Source organism: Pterocles gutturalis, unplaced genomic scaffold (genome assembly GCF_000699245.1).
Source record: "Pterocles gutturalis isolate BGI_N339 unplaced genomic scaffold, ASM69924v1 scaffold2919, whole genome shotgun sequence".
Taxonomy (NCBI): domain Eukaryota; kingdom Metazoa; phylum Chordata; class Aves; order Pterocliformes; family Pteroclidae; genus Pterocles; species Pterocles gutturalis.
The window spans coordinates 412-18,395 of NW_010132909.1; the positions used below are offsets into that span (position 1 = coordinate 412).

Consider the following 17,984-nt stretch of genomic DNA (forward strand, 5'->3'; position numbering starts at 1 on the left):
CTGCTTTGCCCAAGAACTAACACTGAATTTTTCAGATGGGGAATATAACCTAATTCACTGTCATGGATGGTTAGAAACAGAAAATGACATATGTAAAGGATTCTCTAACAAAGTTACTTTATCTGGAAAGTAAGGGGTTTATAGGGCTATATTGTGTTATGTGTTTACATAATATTTCATCTGTCATTGTTTAATAAAAAGCTATTTGTTTTTTGGTTCTGCTCCTTAAGTCTTTGTTTTTGTTTCTCTTAACAGTGACTGTCTTCTTAAGCACTTTGACTCCAAAATTCTACTTTGCCCTTACAGTGACTTCATCTTTTATATCTGGACTGATATTTGTAAGTAGTCCACTTCTGTTTTTTTAAGCAACTTCAGCACCTCTAGGATGCTTTCATTAGGGGTAAATGCAATCAGCATTTTTTTGATCAGACTCTAGAGGGTGCCTTTGTCCTAGGAAGGACCTTGGTATTTAGGAGCTTTTCTGATGCTACCTGTGTATGTATGTTAGGGTGAGTGTAAGGAAAATAAGATGTACCCGTTTCAGAAACTTAGGCTTGTTTTAAGGAGGTACATGTCCATACGTGTGTGTGCGTGTACATGTGAATGTACATAGATAACGACAAATGCAAAATAGACAGGAGAACTCTGCCGACTTACCTGTGTAAAGAAAACACAGATTTTTAAACTCTTTTACTAGGAATGTAAGAGTTTAGCTTCCCACAGTAATTTCTGCGGGGGCTTTTGTGCGTGTGTCATCATGTAATTGTCTTAATGACTTTGGTGTGAAAATGAGCCAATAACTCAGCTCATCTTCAGACAGCAGTGTGCACAGACGTGGCTGGCTGCACGCAATGAAAGGGGCACACTGCATGGTCAGCGCAGCTGTTGCAGCGATGATCATCTGACCTCGATGCAGACTGCAGTACTACATACAAATCTTCTGGGTTGATCTTTATTTTCAGTATTAAAAGCCAAAGAAAATACATCTTCTCATCAGTTAAATCTGTCTTGAGGTTCTTGCCTCTCTGCACGGTTTCCCTATACGGACACTTTGTAAAGGGTTTAGAAGTTACCCTAATGACTTGGGGAGGGAGGAATATATGTTTGACTAAAATTCTACTGGTTTTTTTTTTTTTTTCTACTCATGTTATGTGGGTGATCCTGCATGACAAGACAGGCCAAACCAGATAATTAGTGTTGATTTGTGTGTAGTTCCATCTCTAGTCATTTGCAAGGGGCTGTGCTAGCTGTGAACGATTGGCTGTTTAAGTTACATGTGGCCTATGGAAATTTCTGCTGCTGTTTTCTCCTGTGACAGGTGTTTGAGTGGTGGCATTTCCGAAAATACGGCACATCTTTCATCGAGCAGGTTTCTTTGAGTCATTTGAGGCCCCTTATCGGTGGCGTAGAAAACAGCCCTCCAGCACCAGCAGCGTTCTCGGCTGGAGAGAGCGAGACCAGCAGGCAGAACATGCCAGGTGATTGTTAACGTGTCCCAGCAGTTTTCCAAAAGCTTCAAGGTGGCTGGTTCACGTGAGCTGGCTTTTAACAGGCTTTGACACTGCGTTAGTGCGTGTAAGAACTGGAGAAAGGCCTACACCTTACACTGCATTTTATCAATAATGGTAAAAATAAGCTAAATAACAATGCATCTTTGATCTAAACCATTCATTATTAAAAATATGATTTAGAAAATGTATTACATGTTTAGCTAAAGCTTTTTCAGTAACATTAGATATTTACTGTTCTGAGTATGTGCAAGATAAACATTGCATGAGTGTGAGTGGCAGTGTTTAGTCTTTGCACCATGTGCTTTTGTACCCCTATGGGATAGCAGCAGTCTAGGGAGAAGAAGATCATATGATCATGTTCAGGTTGTGTAACAGTAAAATTAAAGCAGCTTTCGAAAGTAAAACTGCATTTGCATTGCTGCATTTTAGAGTCAAGGTAATATTGCCTGTCCTCTTAATTCAAAAAGTCCTTTTTTTTTTTTTTTGTTTTGTTTTTGTTTCCAGAGTGCAAAGTGTGGCGAAATCCTCTCAATCTTTTCAGAGGGGCAGAGTATAGCAGGTATTAATTATCTTACTTTCCATTGCATGCTTTTAAAATTAATCGGGGCATACACATGACTTCTTCACAGAGCTTGCACTAGTAATATCAGGAGACAGCCGAGATCTGCAGGATTATAGGGGTGACTGATGCCAGTGCTGTGTTTAAAAGGCACCTATCCAAGATTTGGCAGTCTAAATGTTAAGAATGCAAATACTATTGTAACATCATCAGGTTTTTTGAGAGTAAAGTAGGAGAAAAACTATTCAGAGCTTGAGACAGTGATCCTAAATCTGAGACTGATATGGCTGTGTTGAAAGTCTCCTTGTGTTATTTCATAGGAGAAGCTGCTTCCTAGGAAGCCGGTTCTCAAGTTGTTCAGAACTTTAGGGTCAAAAAGACTTTTTTTTCCCCCCTGCAGGAAGCCTTCTGGCGACCTGTACAGATTATGGAACAGCAGTACTTGAAATCTTCTGGTTGGTACCTCCAGTCTTTTATGAATAAAATTCTTCTGCAGTAGCTTCAGGTGTTAGGCAGATCAGATATCCCCCTTGGTATCGGTATTGCTATTTACTAGGAGTGCCTCTTACTGAAATTTCTCCCGTTAAAGATACATGTGGGTGACTGGGAAGGAGCCTCTTACGTACTATGACATGAATTTGTCTGCTCAAGATCATCAAAACTTTTTCACCTGTGATACAGATGCCCTTCGGCCTTCAGATACAGGTACCGACGTCGTACGCTAACTGTTGGAGAGTGTATCATGGATATTTTTAATATACTTCAAGGTAGCGCAAGCTACTGTGTAAAATATTTTGGGAAATGATAGCCTTTCTCAACTGCTAAGGAGGTTTAATCGATTAATTTAGTGGAAAGATGGTTTTTACCTTGTGGTTTCTCTACTGACTTTAATGCTCTGAGGATCCTGCCATATTCTAAGATCTCGCACTTTTCAAATAATTAGCAACACAGTATTGAAAACCTGGATTGTATTCTCAAGAGCCAAAGATGTGGTCTCGTTTAAACCTTAGTAACGAATAGTGCAGTCTCCAGAATTTTTTCGTTGATCCACATGTTCAGTGCAGAAAATGTCTCTACCTGGTTATTGTCAGACAGGGTGTGAACTATTGTCCATTTGTCAAGTTCCGGAAGCGTTACTTGTCATCTGGCTGTGACATGCTTGATATGAACGATGTGTTTTTGTTTCACAGAATGGAGTGTATTGTCTCGCTTGCTAAGCCAAGACTAATATTTTGTTTCCAAAAGAAAACTCAAACATTTTTCCACGTTATTCTTGCTGGACAGCAGAAGGTTTTGTTCCAAAAGAAACACGTATAGATTCTTCAGTTTTCTTATCGTGCTTGAGATAGGCCAGATATGCAACTCCATGAGCGTAAGGGTTTGGAGTTCTTTCAGAACCGTTATTCCCTGTGAAAGCTGTGTGTTCTGCATGGAAGATGGTAGCTCCAAGAATATTGTTTTGCTTTTGCGAGAAGTTGTTTTTTGGTTTGCGATTCCATTTTTCCTTAATGGAAGCGTAGTGGGGAGGGGTTTAGAGTCGCTGCACTGAACTTTTGTTTGCTCCTCGTCTGACCGTAGTTTTGAATTCCAGTTGTAATTCACACGACCCTTCTGTATAGATAGGTTCCACCCTTTTGAATTGTTTCCTAGAACACTTTCTAATAGGTGATAAATTATTATAGTATATCTTGAATTGGCTGTGCCGTGTTATGACACTCAAATGTGCTTTGTAAATTTAAAAATAAGTTGTTTAACCCTTTATAATCTGGTAGTTGTCTAAATACTTGAATCTATACCTGTGCAAGACACAGCTTACTCTATCACTGTTTTCTTTGAAGTTCTGTTTGAAAGCTTAAATTAAAATTCGTGCAGGTCCGTGCAAGAACCTGTGTTTAACAGTTGCCCCTGCCAAGCTTTCAACAAGTCTTGGGAAATGTTTCCAAAAATCTGTAGCAATTTAGAAATTGTACATCTGCCTGGTTATGTAAGCTGTCTTTGCTTCTCAGTGTAGGAGTTCTTCAGTGGTCAGTGAATAATCCTCCTGGTGGTGTTGCCTTCTTAAATTAAATCTGGGGCGTAATGACAAGTTGCAAGATTCTGCTGCTTGTGGTAGAAACTCACGCTGGAATTAAAACACATTTACTCTTCCCTATAACAATTATATAGCAAACAGGAATTTGCAAAATCGAAGTTAATATTTATGTAGAACTGAGGCATAAGCAGCCAGTGTTGCCTCCGTGGGCTCCCAGGTGTTTCGTCGGTCTCTGTCCCTCACCTGCCTTTCCATGTTTTTACCACAGTTATGCAGAAAGCGTGGCGAGAGAGAAACCCTCAAGCCCGGATTAAAGCAGCATATCAAGCTTTAGAGTTGAACAATGAGTAAGTTTAAAGTTCCAGTTGCTGTATTTCTAGCGTGAAAGGTTAAATTGGGTGATATTGAGCACACTGTCGGTTTCTTGTGCTAATAGTGTAGATTCAGCAAAGGGAGATTTCTGTGACTGAGAATTGTACACGTGTCTGTCAGTTACACTGAGGTATTGAACTGTTCTCTAAAAAATACCTGCCTCCTGGTTTTAAAAGGGCAAAGCAAACCAAACACAAGAAACCCTCTCCAGACAATTACCAGAGCATATTTAATATTTGTAGGAAAATTATTTGACTTGCTGCTACAATTCTTTCTTTTGTTCTTCCTCCAAATGTGTGTTTTTCTGTAAAATGGAAAAGGTTTCTGTTTTCCTGACACTCACCATTTGAACATTAAGTCAATATTTTGGTATTTTAATATTGTCAATGCCTAATATTAAACATAAGTGAAAACTGCCCATTTCTAATGCTTTTAACACTTACTCAAAAAGTACTAAACTTTGTCGCTCAGAGTAAGTAGTGGGTTTTTTTCCTTGTTACAGTTGTGCCACTGCATATGTCCTCCTGGCTGAGGAAGAAGCAACGACTATTGTCGATGCTGAGAAGTATTTCAAGCAGGCTCTGAAAGCAGGAGAAATGATTTACAGGAGGTCTCAGAACTGCCATGCCCAAAGTCCCCAGCACGAAGCACAGCTGAGTAAGCACTTTTGACTCGCATAAACTTTAGTTTTTGTGTGAGCAGAAATGTAAAACTAAGTTATAATTAGTGATTCTAGTTCGATTCCCAGTTCAGCCAGGCAGTTCCTCCTGTTTTAGCTGGCATTGCTTGAGCTGGGCCTTGGTTGGGACAGCAGTAGTAATTATTTTGTGCTTTTACGTGCAGTTAGGAGAAGGTTATGAGGTTTTTGGTGGGGTTTTTTTTTTGAGAGAGGGAAGGAGAGGTAAGGATTGAAACTGATAGACTATTTTTTTGTCTTTGTAATCAGGAAGAGACACCAATGTATTGGTGTATGTGAAAAGGAGACTAGCTATGTGTGCGAGAAAACTGGGAAGAATACGAGAAGCAGTAAAAATGATGAGAGATGTAAGTAAAAATAAAAAAGGGGAACAACTTGTTTTCAGTGACATTGTCCAAACTGATGGTTTAAAGTTCCTTTCTAGGCATCATAATGAGTCTAATTGAATTATTTTCTGATGAGATTTGCACTTCATGATTTTTTGAGAACAGTTTTTTTTGGTTCCTACACGTAGGTTTTAAATTTTTATATTATATGATGTCGTGTTCAGAGTTCTGTTGCCCAGTTTGCTTCATGCTTGACTCAGTGACAAACTTGTCAAAACAGCCATTGAAAAGAGAACATTGAAAAAGCTTGAATTATTGTACTGATTTCTATTCAGTATTTCAGGGATTCAAGTGCAATTCTATATGTGCTTAATTTATTTCTCTTTACTGATTTGCAGTTGATGAAAGAGTTTCCACTTCTCAGCATGATGAATATTCATGAAAACCTCCTGGAGGCACTACTGGAGTTACAGGCTTATGCAGATGTCCAGGCAATTCTAGCCAAGTATGATGGTAAGTGATGTCTGTTGGGAAATACTGGTGTTTTGTGTGAGATGAGGTGGGCAAGATGTGCCTGTCCAAAAGCAGATGGCTACCCAGGATCTCAGCTAGTTGCCTAGATTCCCTTCATTGGCAACAAATAAGCGCTTCCGGAGTGCAAGTCAAGTTTTTTCTTTTGAACCATGAGGTCAAATTTAGCCAAACTAAACTGCATACTGATTACTTTTTATGTTTCTTTTAAGTTGCTTTTAATCACTAAAGAAACCTTGGAGCTCACTTTGCTTCAATTCAAGGATTATTTTAATTTTTTAATCTCTTCTACGTCCCTGGTTGTGCCTAAATTAATCAGCCTTTTTCAGTCAGCACATAGCCCCCCAAGTAATTGGTGTAAATTACCTGGAAAAGGTAGTTTTCCCTTCTGTCATCTTCCAGGCTTGGCTTTGTGATTCTGTAATACTGAGGTTGCTTGCCAGAGATTAGCAACAGGCGAGCATGCTGCTTGCCAGAGATTAGTGGTGTGCAAGCTTTAGTCCATTAAATGACGGTAGCTTGCTTTCACTTTCCATCTCAACTAATATGTTTCAGGTGCTGTGAGAGTCTTGATAAAGGTTAATAAAGTATATACTTACTTTCTTACTGGCCTCAGAGTTTGGCACCTAGACAGTGCCCACATCATTGGTGTACAAAGTGATGCTGTCAAAGCTGTCCCTTAAATCAACTTCAGAATGCAGGGACAGAGAAGCAGTATTTTGTGGCAGTTGTTCCCTGCCCTCAAGAAGTCAGCGTGTTCTCTCTTGTGTCTCTGTTCTTCATTGCTTCAGGGAATCAAAAGTGTGATATTCTTGCCCAAATCCTGTGCCCCTTGCGCGTGGCCACCCTAGCTGCCTGCTCCTGGGACTTGACCATCCATGTTCTTTCTTACTAATGTAACAAAACCATTTGCTCTTTCCTGGTGCTTATGTTAACATCAGGAATTGCAACACTTTCTTAAGAAAGGGTTGCTGATTTTTTTCTAAGCATCTGGAAAAATGAGTATGAGCTTCAAACTCTCTGTAGCACCCCTGTGTTTTGCTTGACACGACAGCCAGACTTCTAGTAAGTGATGGACAAGCCCAGGATGGGATTTACAAAAAAAGCAAGAGCCATCTGACTATACACAACATGGTACTTGGGAATTAGACCCCAGACTTTGTCTGCTTTTAAAGTAAACTTGTACTGTGGAGTGCTAACCTTCTAATCTATAATTGTCAGCTCAAACTTGGCCTCAGATAGTCTACAAAACGTGCAACTAACACAATTTTTCCCCATGGAACTGGAAAAGAATGGAAATTGCATTTTCTTTAAAGTTTGTCTACCTGTCTGTAATGTAATTTTTTTGGTCAGTTTCTAGTCAGTCTCTGTTCCGGTATTATGTAAAACTCTGTATTAATGTACAATTGCAAAATTAGATAAAGATTAGAAGCTTATTTTAAACCTTTGTGGGTTAATACAGGAAAAGTACACTGTTCTTAAGCATGTGTTTATACATGCATTTCTCTTTGAATTCGGTTTCAGTGTCTTGGTATGTTTAGAAGAAAAAATTAATTTTTACCACCAAACTGCAACTCCTCTGAGTTTTTAGTCTGAGACTGACTGGTGACCAGAAAGAAGACTGCGCAAAGAAATTCAGAGTTTCTAATCATAGCTGAAATGTTCCAGATGTTACATTTATTGTCTGCCCTAGTAAAAATCTTAAAGCTCAAAGGATATGGGTTTAAAATGTTTGTCTTGCCTTAGAATCTTACAGCTTAATTATTTTATTTTATCATAGATATCAGTCTTCCAAAATCAGCAGCAATATGTTACACAGCAGCCCTGTTAAAAGCCAGAGCTGTTTCAGAAAGGTAAGCAAGCACAAAAGTGAGAACAGGGGTTTGTTGCTTGTCTTGGGTCATGCTGTAAAATATGCCCTAAAAAGGTCTAAACCCAATGTGTAGCAGTTACATTTCTAAGAGCAATTTAAGTGTATTTCTATATATACACGTGTCTGTGTGTGCGCATAGTTAAGCGTCATTTAAAGTTTCTTGTAAGCATCCATAAAATTAATACAGGTGAAGATGTTTCTCAGGAGCCCGTGTTCACACGTGTGCTTTTGTATAAATTTTGTTTTCAGTGTCGTGCTGGTGATGTTCAGCAGCTCCTTGTTTTGTGGATTGGGTGCAGGTTATTTGTGGTGGTTCATGTTGGCATTTCACTTTGGTTCTGGTGTATTTGCACAGCTGATTCTAGCTCTGCCTCTGAGCAGGTGATGTTGTAAGGGTCTTTTGAAAGGCTGGGCACTCAGTTACCTTCTGTGATTGACACAAAGTTTCAAAAAGTTGAACATAACTTTGTCATATGGGCATGGACAACAGTCAGGATGCATAAACTAACATGAGCATTTGTCTCCTAGAAGGGTTTGTTTATCTTTCTTGATAAATCAGTCAGTTTTTCATGAGCTCCAGGCTTACGATGCAGATAAACACCTGGCTAGCATTTATTATTTACTTTTGCTCAGCATGGGCTTTTCCCTTCAGGTTCTCCCCGGAAACTGCATCCAAAAGAGGGCTCAGCACAGCAGAAATTAACGCTGTGGAAGCAATTCACAGAGCTGTGGAATTTAACCCTCATGTTCCAAAGGTAGGAGTATTTTATTTCCTACTGGACCACTTTTTATTGTCTTCTGAAAGAAGTTGTGTTATGTTTCATCTTGTTATTTGAACCTTTCTAGCCCTGTTTTCTTGAAGGTGGTTTTAACTCCAGCCATTGAGCTGTTAAACACACTAGTATTCGTATCATAAACGTTCGGTGGCCAGAATGAGTTGTTTGCAATAGGTGATGGTTAAACTGGGTTTTTTACAAAAAATTTGAACTCAGAATTTTCTAACTCATTGGAAAATCCAGTAATGTATTAATGAAGGCCCTTTGTGGGGTAAGGGTAAGCATTAATAAATATGAACTTAGATATTTAAAATCCCTGAAAACAAATCAGGTTCTCCAAATCATAACCACTCATAGTATTTCAAAATACTTTTTTCTGCTGTGCTTCCAAGCATGGCTCCAGAACTCGGGTTATTGAAAGATCGACAGTCACTTATTTTCTTCATCCACGTGCAAACAAGATCACGAGTCAATATTGCTACGGGCTGTAATTTAATGTCTGGCATTACTTGCGTGGCAAAGGTATGGATTCCGCTGAGCATTGGGTGAAAATAAAATCTTACGTTGCTTTTTACTGTACTGGCATTGTGATGTGTTCAGTTTGAAACCTTGAGTGCAGAAGGTTGGCTTAGTCCTGGACCTAATCCTCTGCAAATGATCATGGAGTCCGAATGACTATGGCTGTGAAGGCTCGAATTATCCAGCCGCTCTGTTCTGTCTGCCTGTCCAATCTAATAGAATGTGCACTGAGAAAGCTAATTGCTGGGAGAAATTGCTGCTTGTTTGCATGACTGATCAAGAGCGTAGCAAGTTCATTTCAGACAGTCTCAGACAGATTTTTCTTTAGCCTCTGCCTTTAGGGGAAGAAGATTATAACGCATTATCATTATCTAAAAGTTCTTTTATTTTGTATATCCTTCAGTTGTTTCAGGAGCTTCATGCAAATTTTTAAATAAGTTAGATATCATTTCAAACAGGCTGTTTGCAAAATATGTTCCATAGTTCTACAGGCAGCCACAGAAACATCTCTTCTAATCGGATACCTAGCCAGTTGTTGTCATGATTTTTTTTATTGCCTTGAAACATCTAATTGCCTTTTAGATGGCAGGGCAGAATTCTGTTGGTGCTGGCTATCTAGAGCTCTGAAATGCTCGTAGTCAAGCAAACAAGGGAACAAGGGCACAAACAAGTAACTTGCCCAATGGGTTACAGCGGACTAGGGGGAAAGAAAATCTGGGGTTTGTATTTGCAGTCCGTTCTGTCCCATGGACTAAAAATAAATGAATACGTAAAGTAGAAATCCTTTTGTTCTCGTATTTGATGAAAGCGGTTGTCTTTGCGTGTAACATCATTTTGTGTAAGGAAAATAAAATAACGTTTGTTCCTCTTTGTTCTGAGTTTCGCTTTTACAAGGACGGGCTCTGTTTGGAAAGCTAGGAAGTGTTGTACAGCGCTAGAAAACTGTTCCTCTTAAGCCATTTCAGATTAGAGATCTGTAGCTACGTTTTGGAAATGTATGAAACAATCCTTTCCAATAATCTCCTGAATATCTTGCCGACCTTTATAGTGTAGAAAAACTTTCTTAAATCTGTAAAACCCAAGATAATTTCAGTACCGGCATCTTGCCTGTCTTACGGTTAAACACGGACATGAAAACCTCCCAGACTGGGCAGTGTTTCTGTTCACGTGGTGACATGGGCACAGAGGCGGCCAGAGCGTGAGGTTCAGCATTGGCATGTCGTGGCAATACTGGCAGCGGGGCTCCGTCACCGCGACTGCGGGGATGATGTTCCCCTGCCCTCTGCGGGGACACTCCCCTGCTCTCCGCACAGTTCGCACTGGGCACTGCGGAGAGATGAGGAGTCAGGGCAAGGGTCAGATACTTGAGACCGTTTTCCCACAGCAGCCCTGTGTGAGTGATCCTTTACTGTGTTAAAAAAAAATAAAATTAAAAAATTGAAGAGGATTAGAGGGGATTAGCAAGAATATTACCCTCCGGAGTGCAGGCCCAAGGCACTAAGAGAAGAACCTAGCCAGGCAGTAAATGTGCTTTATTTGGCCAGGGCATAACCCCTCCTACATTCCTTCAAGAATCTGAATGGGAAAAGTTAAGTCCTCAAACTGGATTAGTAAATAATCTCATAGTTTGTGGCATCTGCTGAAACAAATCGGCGAGTTAGCTGCATTCTTACACTTTGGGAGACAGTCAAAGGAATCGCCAGCTACATTGATCAAAGATGTGGATTAGCTTTGGCTCTTATTGAATGAGACACGATGTGCTAGGAGAGAACAACCCACAGGTAAATACTAGAGCTGAAGCTGTCATTTCATTCCTGTAGAAATTACTCATCTGTTTTTAAAAGCTAAATTAAAATGAATACCTCTCTTTTTTAACGTACCATGAAAAAACAAAATTGCGTGTCCTGTGTTTCAGGGGAAATGGGAAATGATTAATTCTTGTGTTCTTTGACCCTTGTGTGCATCAGATATTCTGCTGATGTAGGGAGAAGGCTGAAATTGAAAAAATGTGAAATCAGAGATACTTTGTGGTAGTCCCACAAAACCACACTAAAACAAGATTTTCCTGGGTTTGGTTTATTATTCTTCCTTTGGTTACAATACTGACACTTGCTGGTTTGCTACTCATACTTGAGAGCTAACGAGTACTTAGCCTCCTACATTGAAACTTTCAGTGATTAAATGATGAGCAAAAATACTGTTGGTGTTTGTTTGTTTTTTTTTTTATTAGCCTGAACTTGTAGCTCATTGATATTGTACCTGCAGCATTACACTTGTTATGTGTATTCCAAAATAATGTATTTTTATTGTGCCTTACTGAAGATGCATTTTTTTTTTCCTGATATTTTGTGTGTGAAAACCCCAGTTTAAGAGCCTTGCACACCGATGTGTTTTGCTGTTTCCACTCCTGTGCCAGTGCAGGCTGTGTGCGCTGTGTCGGGATCAGGCTGGTTCTTCAGCAGGTACAAGGTGGCCACTGTGTGATGTGATGAGTTATGCCTCAAATGATAATTCATGTTTGACAATTAAAAATTATGGAATGTTCCATGTAAAGAAGTGTGCTTTCCATTTTTCATTTCAGTATTTGCTAGAAATGAAAAGCTTAGTGCTACCTCCAGAGCACATTCTGAAGCGAGGGGACAGTGAGGCAGTAGCATACGCGTTTTTTCACCTCCAGCACTGGAAGAGGATAGAAGGGGCTCTAAATCTGCTACACTGCACATGGGAAGGCAGTAAGTATCTCTCCTTGTTTTATTTTTTTCTGTACAGTAGACTAATGTCTTTGTGAGAAGCTGGTCACCTGGTTTAGATACAGATCTAATGTCGCTCGCTCTTTTTTCAGCGTTCAGGATGATCCCATACCCGTTAGAGAAAGGTCACCTTTTCTATCCCTATCCGAGTTGCACAGAAACAGCAGACAGAGAACTGTTGCCAAGTAAGTGGTTTCTAAGCAGTAATGATAATAAAACATAAGCTGAGGACACGTTCAGTTTGTGGTATTCTGTATTTACCTTAGGGGGATTTTTTTAGTTTGAGATTCCTGTGAAGGGGACTCAGCTATTTGTTGATGTCTGTCCCAAATAATCCTGAAGCACTTGATGTGCGTGTGCAGTAAACGTTTGGTTCTGTAATAACATCAGTCCTTCAGAGATGAAGTCCGTGTGTGGTACATTCAGGCTAAGCGTGGCCAACTTTGAGAACAGCAAAATGGACCAGTTCTTCAGCTTCCTTTTGAAAAGCATGGGTTTGACTGCTGTCACAGAGGAGCTGGTTCCTTTCAGCAAGGAATGAATGCATGGTTGCTGTCCTGCATTTGGGTGTCCAGCAGAACCTGTCTGTGGTCTTACAGAGAAACCTTGGTTAGCTTCACAGAATGGGCATTGCTTCCTGTCTTTAATTCCTGCTTCCTGGAGCTTTTTATCCATGTAGGTATTTTTATGGATTTAAACTAGCACTTGACACTGAAAAGTGAGTTATCTCCAGCTGCCCATTACTTCAAAATTACTTTATGCAATTATGAGCCTACCAATTTTTTTCTTTCAGTAAGGCAAATAAACGACCGCGAGGGCCCATGCTCATCATATTTAGGAAAATAGCATTAATTTAGATTAGAAATGGGCTGTTAATTATGCATGTTAATAGAATTCCTTTGGGGGTGCACTCCTCCGTCATGAAGAAACGCAAGTCCCATGGGACTGGAAGGGGCTACTGCAAAAGCACCATCACACCCGCTGAGACCACAGCTGTGGAAAGGAAAACTACACATACGTGTTTCTATTTAAAAGCCTGAAGTTATATTTAAAATGTGTAATTTAAATTTGCCCCTAGACTGCTTTAAATTACTCATTTCTCACTTATGCAGGATATTGCACAAGGAATTCCTTGGTTAGCAACTAACCCTAAATTGTAGACTTCCCAGCATAATTAAACACCAACACATGCAGATATTTCAACACGATCACTCACGCATTCCTGTTATGTTTTAAATATAAAACTACCCATAAATAAAATCATCTTAACACTTTTATTGCAGTACTTCCTCGAGAAATCTTGACACTTAATTTTTTTTAAATTTATCTATTTAAAATAACATTGGCCAAATTAATGATTTAAAAATCCTGTATTGATCTAACTAGTCACAATTCCCAACTGGCTCTGAACATATAGAATTGTCTTTCATTGTCCTTATCTGTTTTGGATTTGATCTTAATTTCCCAATGTAGCAAAAACTACTGGAAAAATAATACTTCCCTCTTTTTTTTTTATACACTTTCCTAATTTAAGTTGGGACCTTTCCTAAATTATTTTGCTCCCTGTTTTAAAAATCAAATGAGTTTCTACATCGTATGAGAACTTAACGGTGTTCCATGGCGGACTTTCTCTGGTTGCTCAGTAAGGAGGAGTGTGTTGCTGCTGTGCATATCATGCCCTAGCAGGGCTGGTTGCACATTAAGAAGGTGAACTGATAATCTCTGGGCTAACATTAAACATCTCTGATGGGTGTCAGACGTGGAACTCCAAATGTTCTACCTAGTTGTGCTCCAAAATCACATGCTTAAAAGCAAAACAACAGCACAAGCCACTTTTGCTGGGCTTGCTTTTATGATAACTTTCTTTGTGCCAACATTCAGAAACAGTAACTGAGAGGGTAAAGTGTCTTTTTCCTTCTCAGACTTTATTTTACTGCTTATCAAAAGCTAAAAATTACAAGATGAAAACCAAATACAATAAAAATGAATACAATTACATTTTCTTGTTTTCCAAAAAGACTTCCTTAAATTTTGATGCTTTTCTTACATTTTAAAAACAGCTTGTCAAGAGGTGTGCACCCCTTTCGTAATTTCTTATGTCTGTAGAAACTATTTTGTTCTTCATTTAAAAGCCCTTTAAAAATCATTGGATAAAAGTCAGAGCTGTAGGTATTCAGAGCCAGTAATTGCAAATTCACCAAGCAGGTCCTCAGCTAGGAACCAGTAGTAGTGTCTTGAGTGCTGAAAGCTCCACATGCCAGCCCTTAGCCTGTCTAATCGCCTTCTTTTGATTTTGTTACCATAGATTGGAAATTGCAAGGAGCTGCTATGTACAGAATTTATAACCTAGTCCTGGTACTGTTTTATTTGAGGTCTACTCTGTCAGCTGCTTTGAAAAATTTACTGTAGCCTACCAACCAACCTTTGGAAAGTATTAAGGAGCTACCCGGCATGTATATATAACTGGATGGTTGTTTTGTACTTGCTGAGCTTCTTATAGGATGGGGAGATGTGCTGTTCTCTTCAGATAACAGGATTAATGCTTCAGAGGGTTGAAAACACCAAAATTGTTTAAATTGGCCCAGGTAATTTTGACAGCTTGTGAATCTTACAGTTCTGCCCTCTGTCCTGTTAAGGGTGTACGTACCAAAGACTAAGCCTGATGAAATGCTTTGAAAATAAAGCCCATGGAAGTGAAAAAGAAGATTGGGAAGAGAAAGATGTAATAACTATTAATAATGAAGAAGAGCATTTAATGTAGGGGAAAAATTTTTGGAGAAGTTCAAGTACTGGGACCTAATGTGCTGCACAGCAGTCTTGAGTCCACTCTTAGTCCTTCTGAAAGCCTAGAACTGAGTTACGGGGATATGTAAGTAATTCAGAAAACCCTCCTCAATTCTCAAATGCCAATATTCTTCATTTTTTTTCCTTTCAGCATTTCACGAAGTCTCTGTTTACCCACAGAAGGAGCTTCCCTTTTTCATCCATTTCACAGCAGGCCTCTGTTCCTTTTCGGCAATGCTTGCCCTCCTTACGCACCAGTTCCCTGAGCTGATGGTCATCTTTGCTAAAGCTGTGAGTATTGTCTCTGTTACGCGGCTTGCTTGGGTAACTCGTGGGATCTGTGAGAGCTGGAGTCCATAGTGAAGTAGGCTCTAGTCAGTCCCATGCTTGTGGGGCATGAATTGTTTTATCTCCCTTTGTAAGAATCTAATTAGTGACAAGCACTTGTTGAAAATTGGGCAAAATGTCTCCTTGGACAAGAAGGTGAACTGTTGCTGTGAGATAACATGGCTTTAATTTGCACTCTTACGGTGAGAGGGCAGCACTTCAGCACCAGAGAAATTTAGCCACGGAGCGCTGTGCTGAGTATGGGTTTTATTCTCATACAAGGGGAAGACTGCAGTGTGAGAGCCTCAAAAAATAAATCTGTTGACTGGAGATCTTGAGAAGTGAGTAAAAGGCAGTCTGGACTGCAGGAGAAACAGGCAAAATGGAGGGTGAAAGGCGTTATGCTTTCTTGTTGGTTTAATGCAGCAGGTAATGGAGACGCGGGAGGTAAGCCTTTTTTCTTAGGGATACTCTGTTCCTGAAGGCGTTGGCTTTGCTAGCAGTTCTCATCCACAGTGTCCAAGTCATGCAGGTCTGGGAGCGGGGCCTCATTTCCACACGGTTCTGTTGATCTTTATGTTGGAAAATGTAGTTGGACATGCCAGTGACAAATTTCAGTGCTGCTCATAATTGGCTGGGTTCGTAGGAACTAGGGTCTAACTATCTGCTTGATTAATTCTGTGAGGACTGCATTAGCAAAGTTGTATGATTTCCAAAGAGATACAAGGTCAAATGTTATGCTAACAAAGAATTGCATGGTGAAGTTCTCTCTGCTGGGCTTCTTGAACCAGAAAGGACTGCGTATGAGTGAGTTGGCTTTGCGTAACGGCATTTTGAATGTCAAGTGACGTGTCCAAATGTGGGGAAAAAACTCCCTGGGTTTGGTCATTTGGCAATGGGTTGGTATCACTTATTTTCTGTAGGAAAGGACGGATAGTGTCTGTTCATCTGAAAAGATGATCAAGCGGCATGCATATTGCGGCATCATTCCACCAGCCAAGTGACAGTGGTGGCAAGCACAGACAAAGGGTTCTTGCCACTCACTGGGACGGTTTAATACTGGCAAAAGTGGGAACTGTGTGGACAAGAAGTGAATTCTGTATATCTCTTGAGATTGACAGCTGAGAAGGAGCGACCATCTTCCAGTATTCTGCTATGTCAGATACAATTAATGTTAACTCCCAATCATACTCTAATGACTAATATGCTTCCTTGTTTTAATTATTAGATTATTGTAATCTTGATCCCATTCCCAATGTTTTCAGAAGTATTCAGAAGACTTGTGGGAAACAATGATGTTCAATATTAAACTAACGCTTCCAATTTTATTCCAATTGCTTCAGTATTTTAACTATAGGTAATACTGTGCTGGCTGCTAAACACTTTTTATAAATCATTATCTCTTGTGTTCTGGAGGTATGTGTCAGAAGCATCCAGTTGAATTTTCATACCAAAAATGGAAGTTTACCTTCTATTTAATGACACCTACCCCACCTGCCAAGGATACTGTAATGAAACAATTACTATTGGCTGTATCTAGTGTTATAACTGCAGGTAATTTTTTTCCTGTGTATTTCATTATTTCACATATTTTTTCATTATACTGTGTTTTAGCTAATTAGATTTGAGATAATAAAGTTATAGATGGTAGACACCTGGAGTGCTTTGGCCTTAGTGAAAAAGAGATACAAAATGTATTTCCAACAAATTGTTGAACTTCCAACAAACCTAGAACACAGTTTAGGAATGACAATTGGGAACTATTGTGTGTATGGAGTTTTTCCACTGTAAATCTCTAAGAGACTTAAATATGACTCCTTAGATGACATTTCTGTTGCTTCTTAAACCGTTGTTTCCAGCAATTGTCTCTACAGCAAGCTGCATGCCTCTGAAGGGTTTGAAGGAGCTGAATACCTTTCTATTGACTTGAGAAGGCTGAGTTTACATATTTTCATTTGTTAGTGCTTGAGTTTGTTTCCTCCATAATAAATCACAGGGTAAACCTTGGCAAATTGCTAAAAATATTCCAAGTGGCCAAAAATCACAATGAAGCATTTACTAGTTCCAATGTATACAGTGTAACACACCATCAGCAGCGACCGGGGTGCTGGCAGCGGCTGCAGCCCGCTCCCTCCGGCAGGGCAGGCAGCGGGGACGCGGCGCCAGGGGGATTTGCCCGTGTCTTGCGCAGGTAGAAGGGTTTGCAGACACCAGGGAATGGGGCGGGCAGAATTGCTTAGCATTTGCGGATCCAGCTAGAGCCAACTGTTGCTTGTTAGTTCTCTTGCAACTCAAACTCAGTATTTTTTGACTAAGGGAAGGTGCAGGACAGTGGGAGAGCTCCGTGTGACCTGCGGCAAGGGTGCAAGTGCTCTCAGCCTTGCTGCTTGTTTCCGCTAGATTTCTGATCTCTTGGAGAGTCTCTCTGTTCTTGATCATCAGAGACAGCTCTGTTTCTTAAGTAGTTGCTGTTCAGAATTTTCTCAGTAAGTGACAGAAGGGAGGAGGTATGCAGAAGAGATGGAAATAATCTCTACAGTTCACTGAGCAAGCTGAAAAATACTCTTGCACAGAAAAACTTCTATTGAAACCACAGACAAAAGGGTCTGAATATTTTTCCATTCAGTATGATTTTTTTTTTAATAATTACATAGGAGGAGAAGTGTGTAGCTATGTATCATCTTGCAGAAGTGATGTTGCACCATTCCTTCTGTGATATCTTATTAAAGACCCTGCAAAGTCTGCCTTCCAGAAAACTGGAGATGCAGAGTGACAACAGTAAATAGTCTTCTCAGAAGAAGCAACTAACATGCTTACCTTCCAAGCAAATCAATCCCCTTTTTTTAAGTCTGAACCTTATGCTGCTGGAATAGACCAGTATTAGTTAATATTAAAATATTGAAAAATATTGCTGCAGTGTTCCTGCT

The 17,984-nt window shown here is 39.8% G+C and overlaps 1 protein-coding gene across 1 annotated transcript in view; it reads left to right on the forward strand.

Moving 5' to 3' along the window:
• Positions 1 to 255: 255 nt before the first annotated feature.
• The window catches only part of LOC104467293 (suppressor of tumorigenicity 7 protein-like), a gene marked incomplete at its 5' end in the record, with an annotated part of 18,911 nt that continues 1,182 nt past the window's right edge, over positions 256 to 17,984 (forward strand). The window contains 13 exons of the mRNA XM_010081024.1: positions 256 to 338; positions 1,319 to 1,478; positions 2,016 to 2,070; positions 2,660 to 2,775; positions 4,371 to 4,449; positions 4,977 to 5,131; positions 5,421 to 5,518; positions 5,896 to 6,010; positions 7,809 to 7,881; positions 8,554 to 8,656; positions 11,778 to 11,928; positions 12,039 to 12,131; positions 14,882 to 15,021. Of these exons, the coding sequence (XP_010079326.1) occupies positions 256 to 338; positions 1,319 to 1,478; positions 2,016 to 2,070; positions 2,660 to 2,775; positions 4,371 to 4,449; positions 4,977 to 5,131; positions 5,421 to 5,518; positions 5,896 to 6,010; positions 7,809 to 7,881; positions 8,554 to 8,656; positions 11,778 to 11,928; positions 12,039 to 12,131; positions 14,882 to 15,021 (1,421 nt within the window). The remainder of the gene's footprint in view (positions 339 to 1,318; positions 1,479 to 2,015; positions 2,071 to 2,659; positions 2,776 to 4,370; positions 4,450 to 4,976; positions 5,132 to 5,420; positions 5,519 to 5,895; positions 6,011 to 7,808; positions 7,882 to 8,553; positions 8,657 to 11,777; positions 11,929 to 12,038; positions 12,132 to 14,881; positions 15,022 to 17,984) is intronic.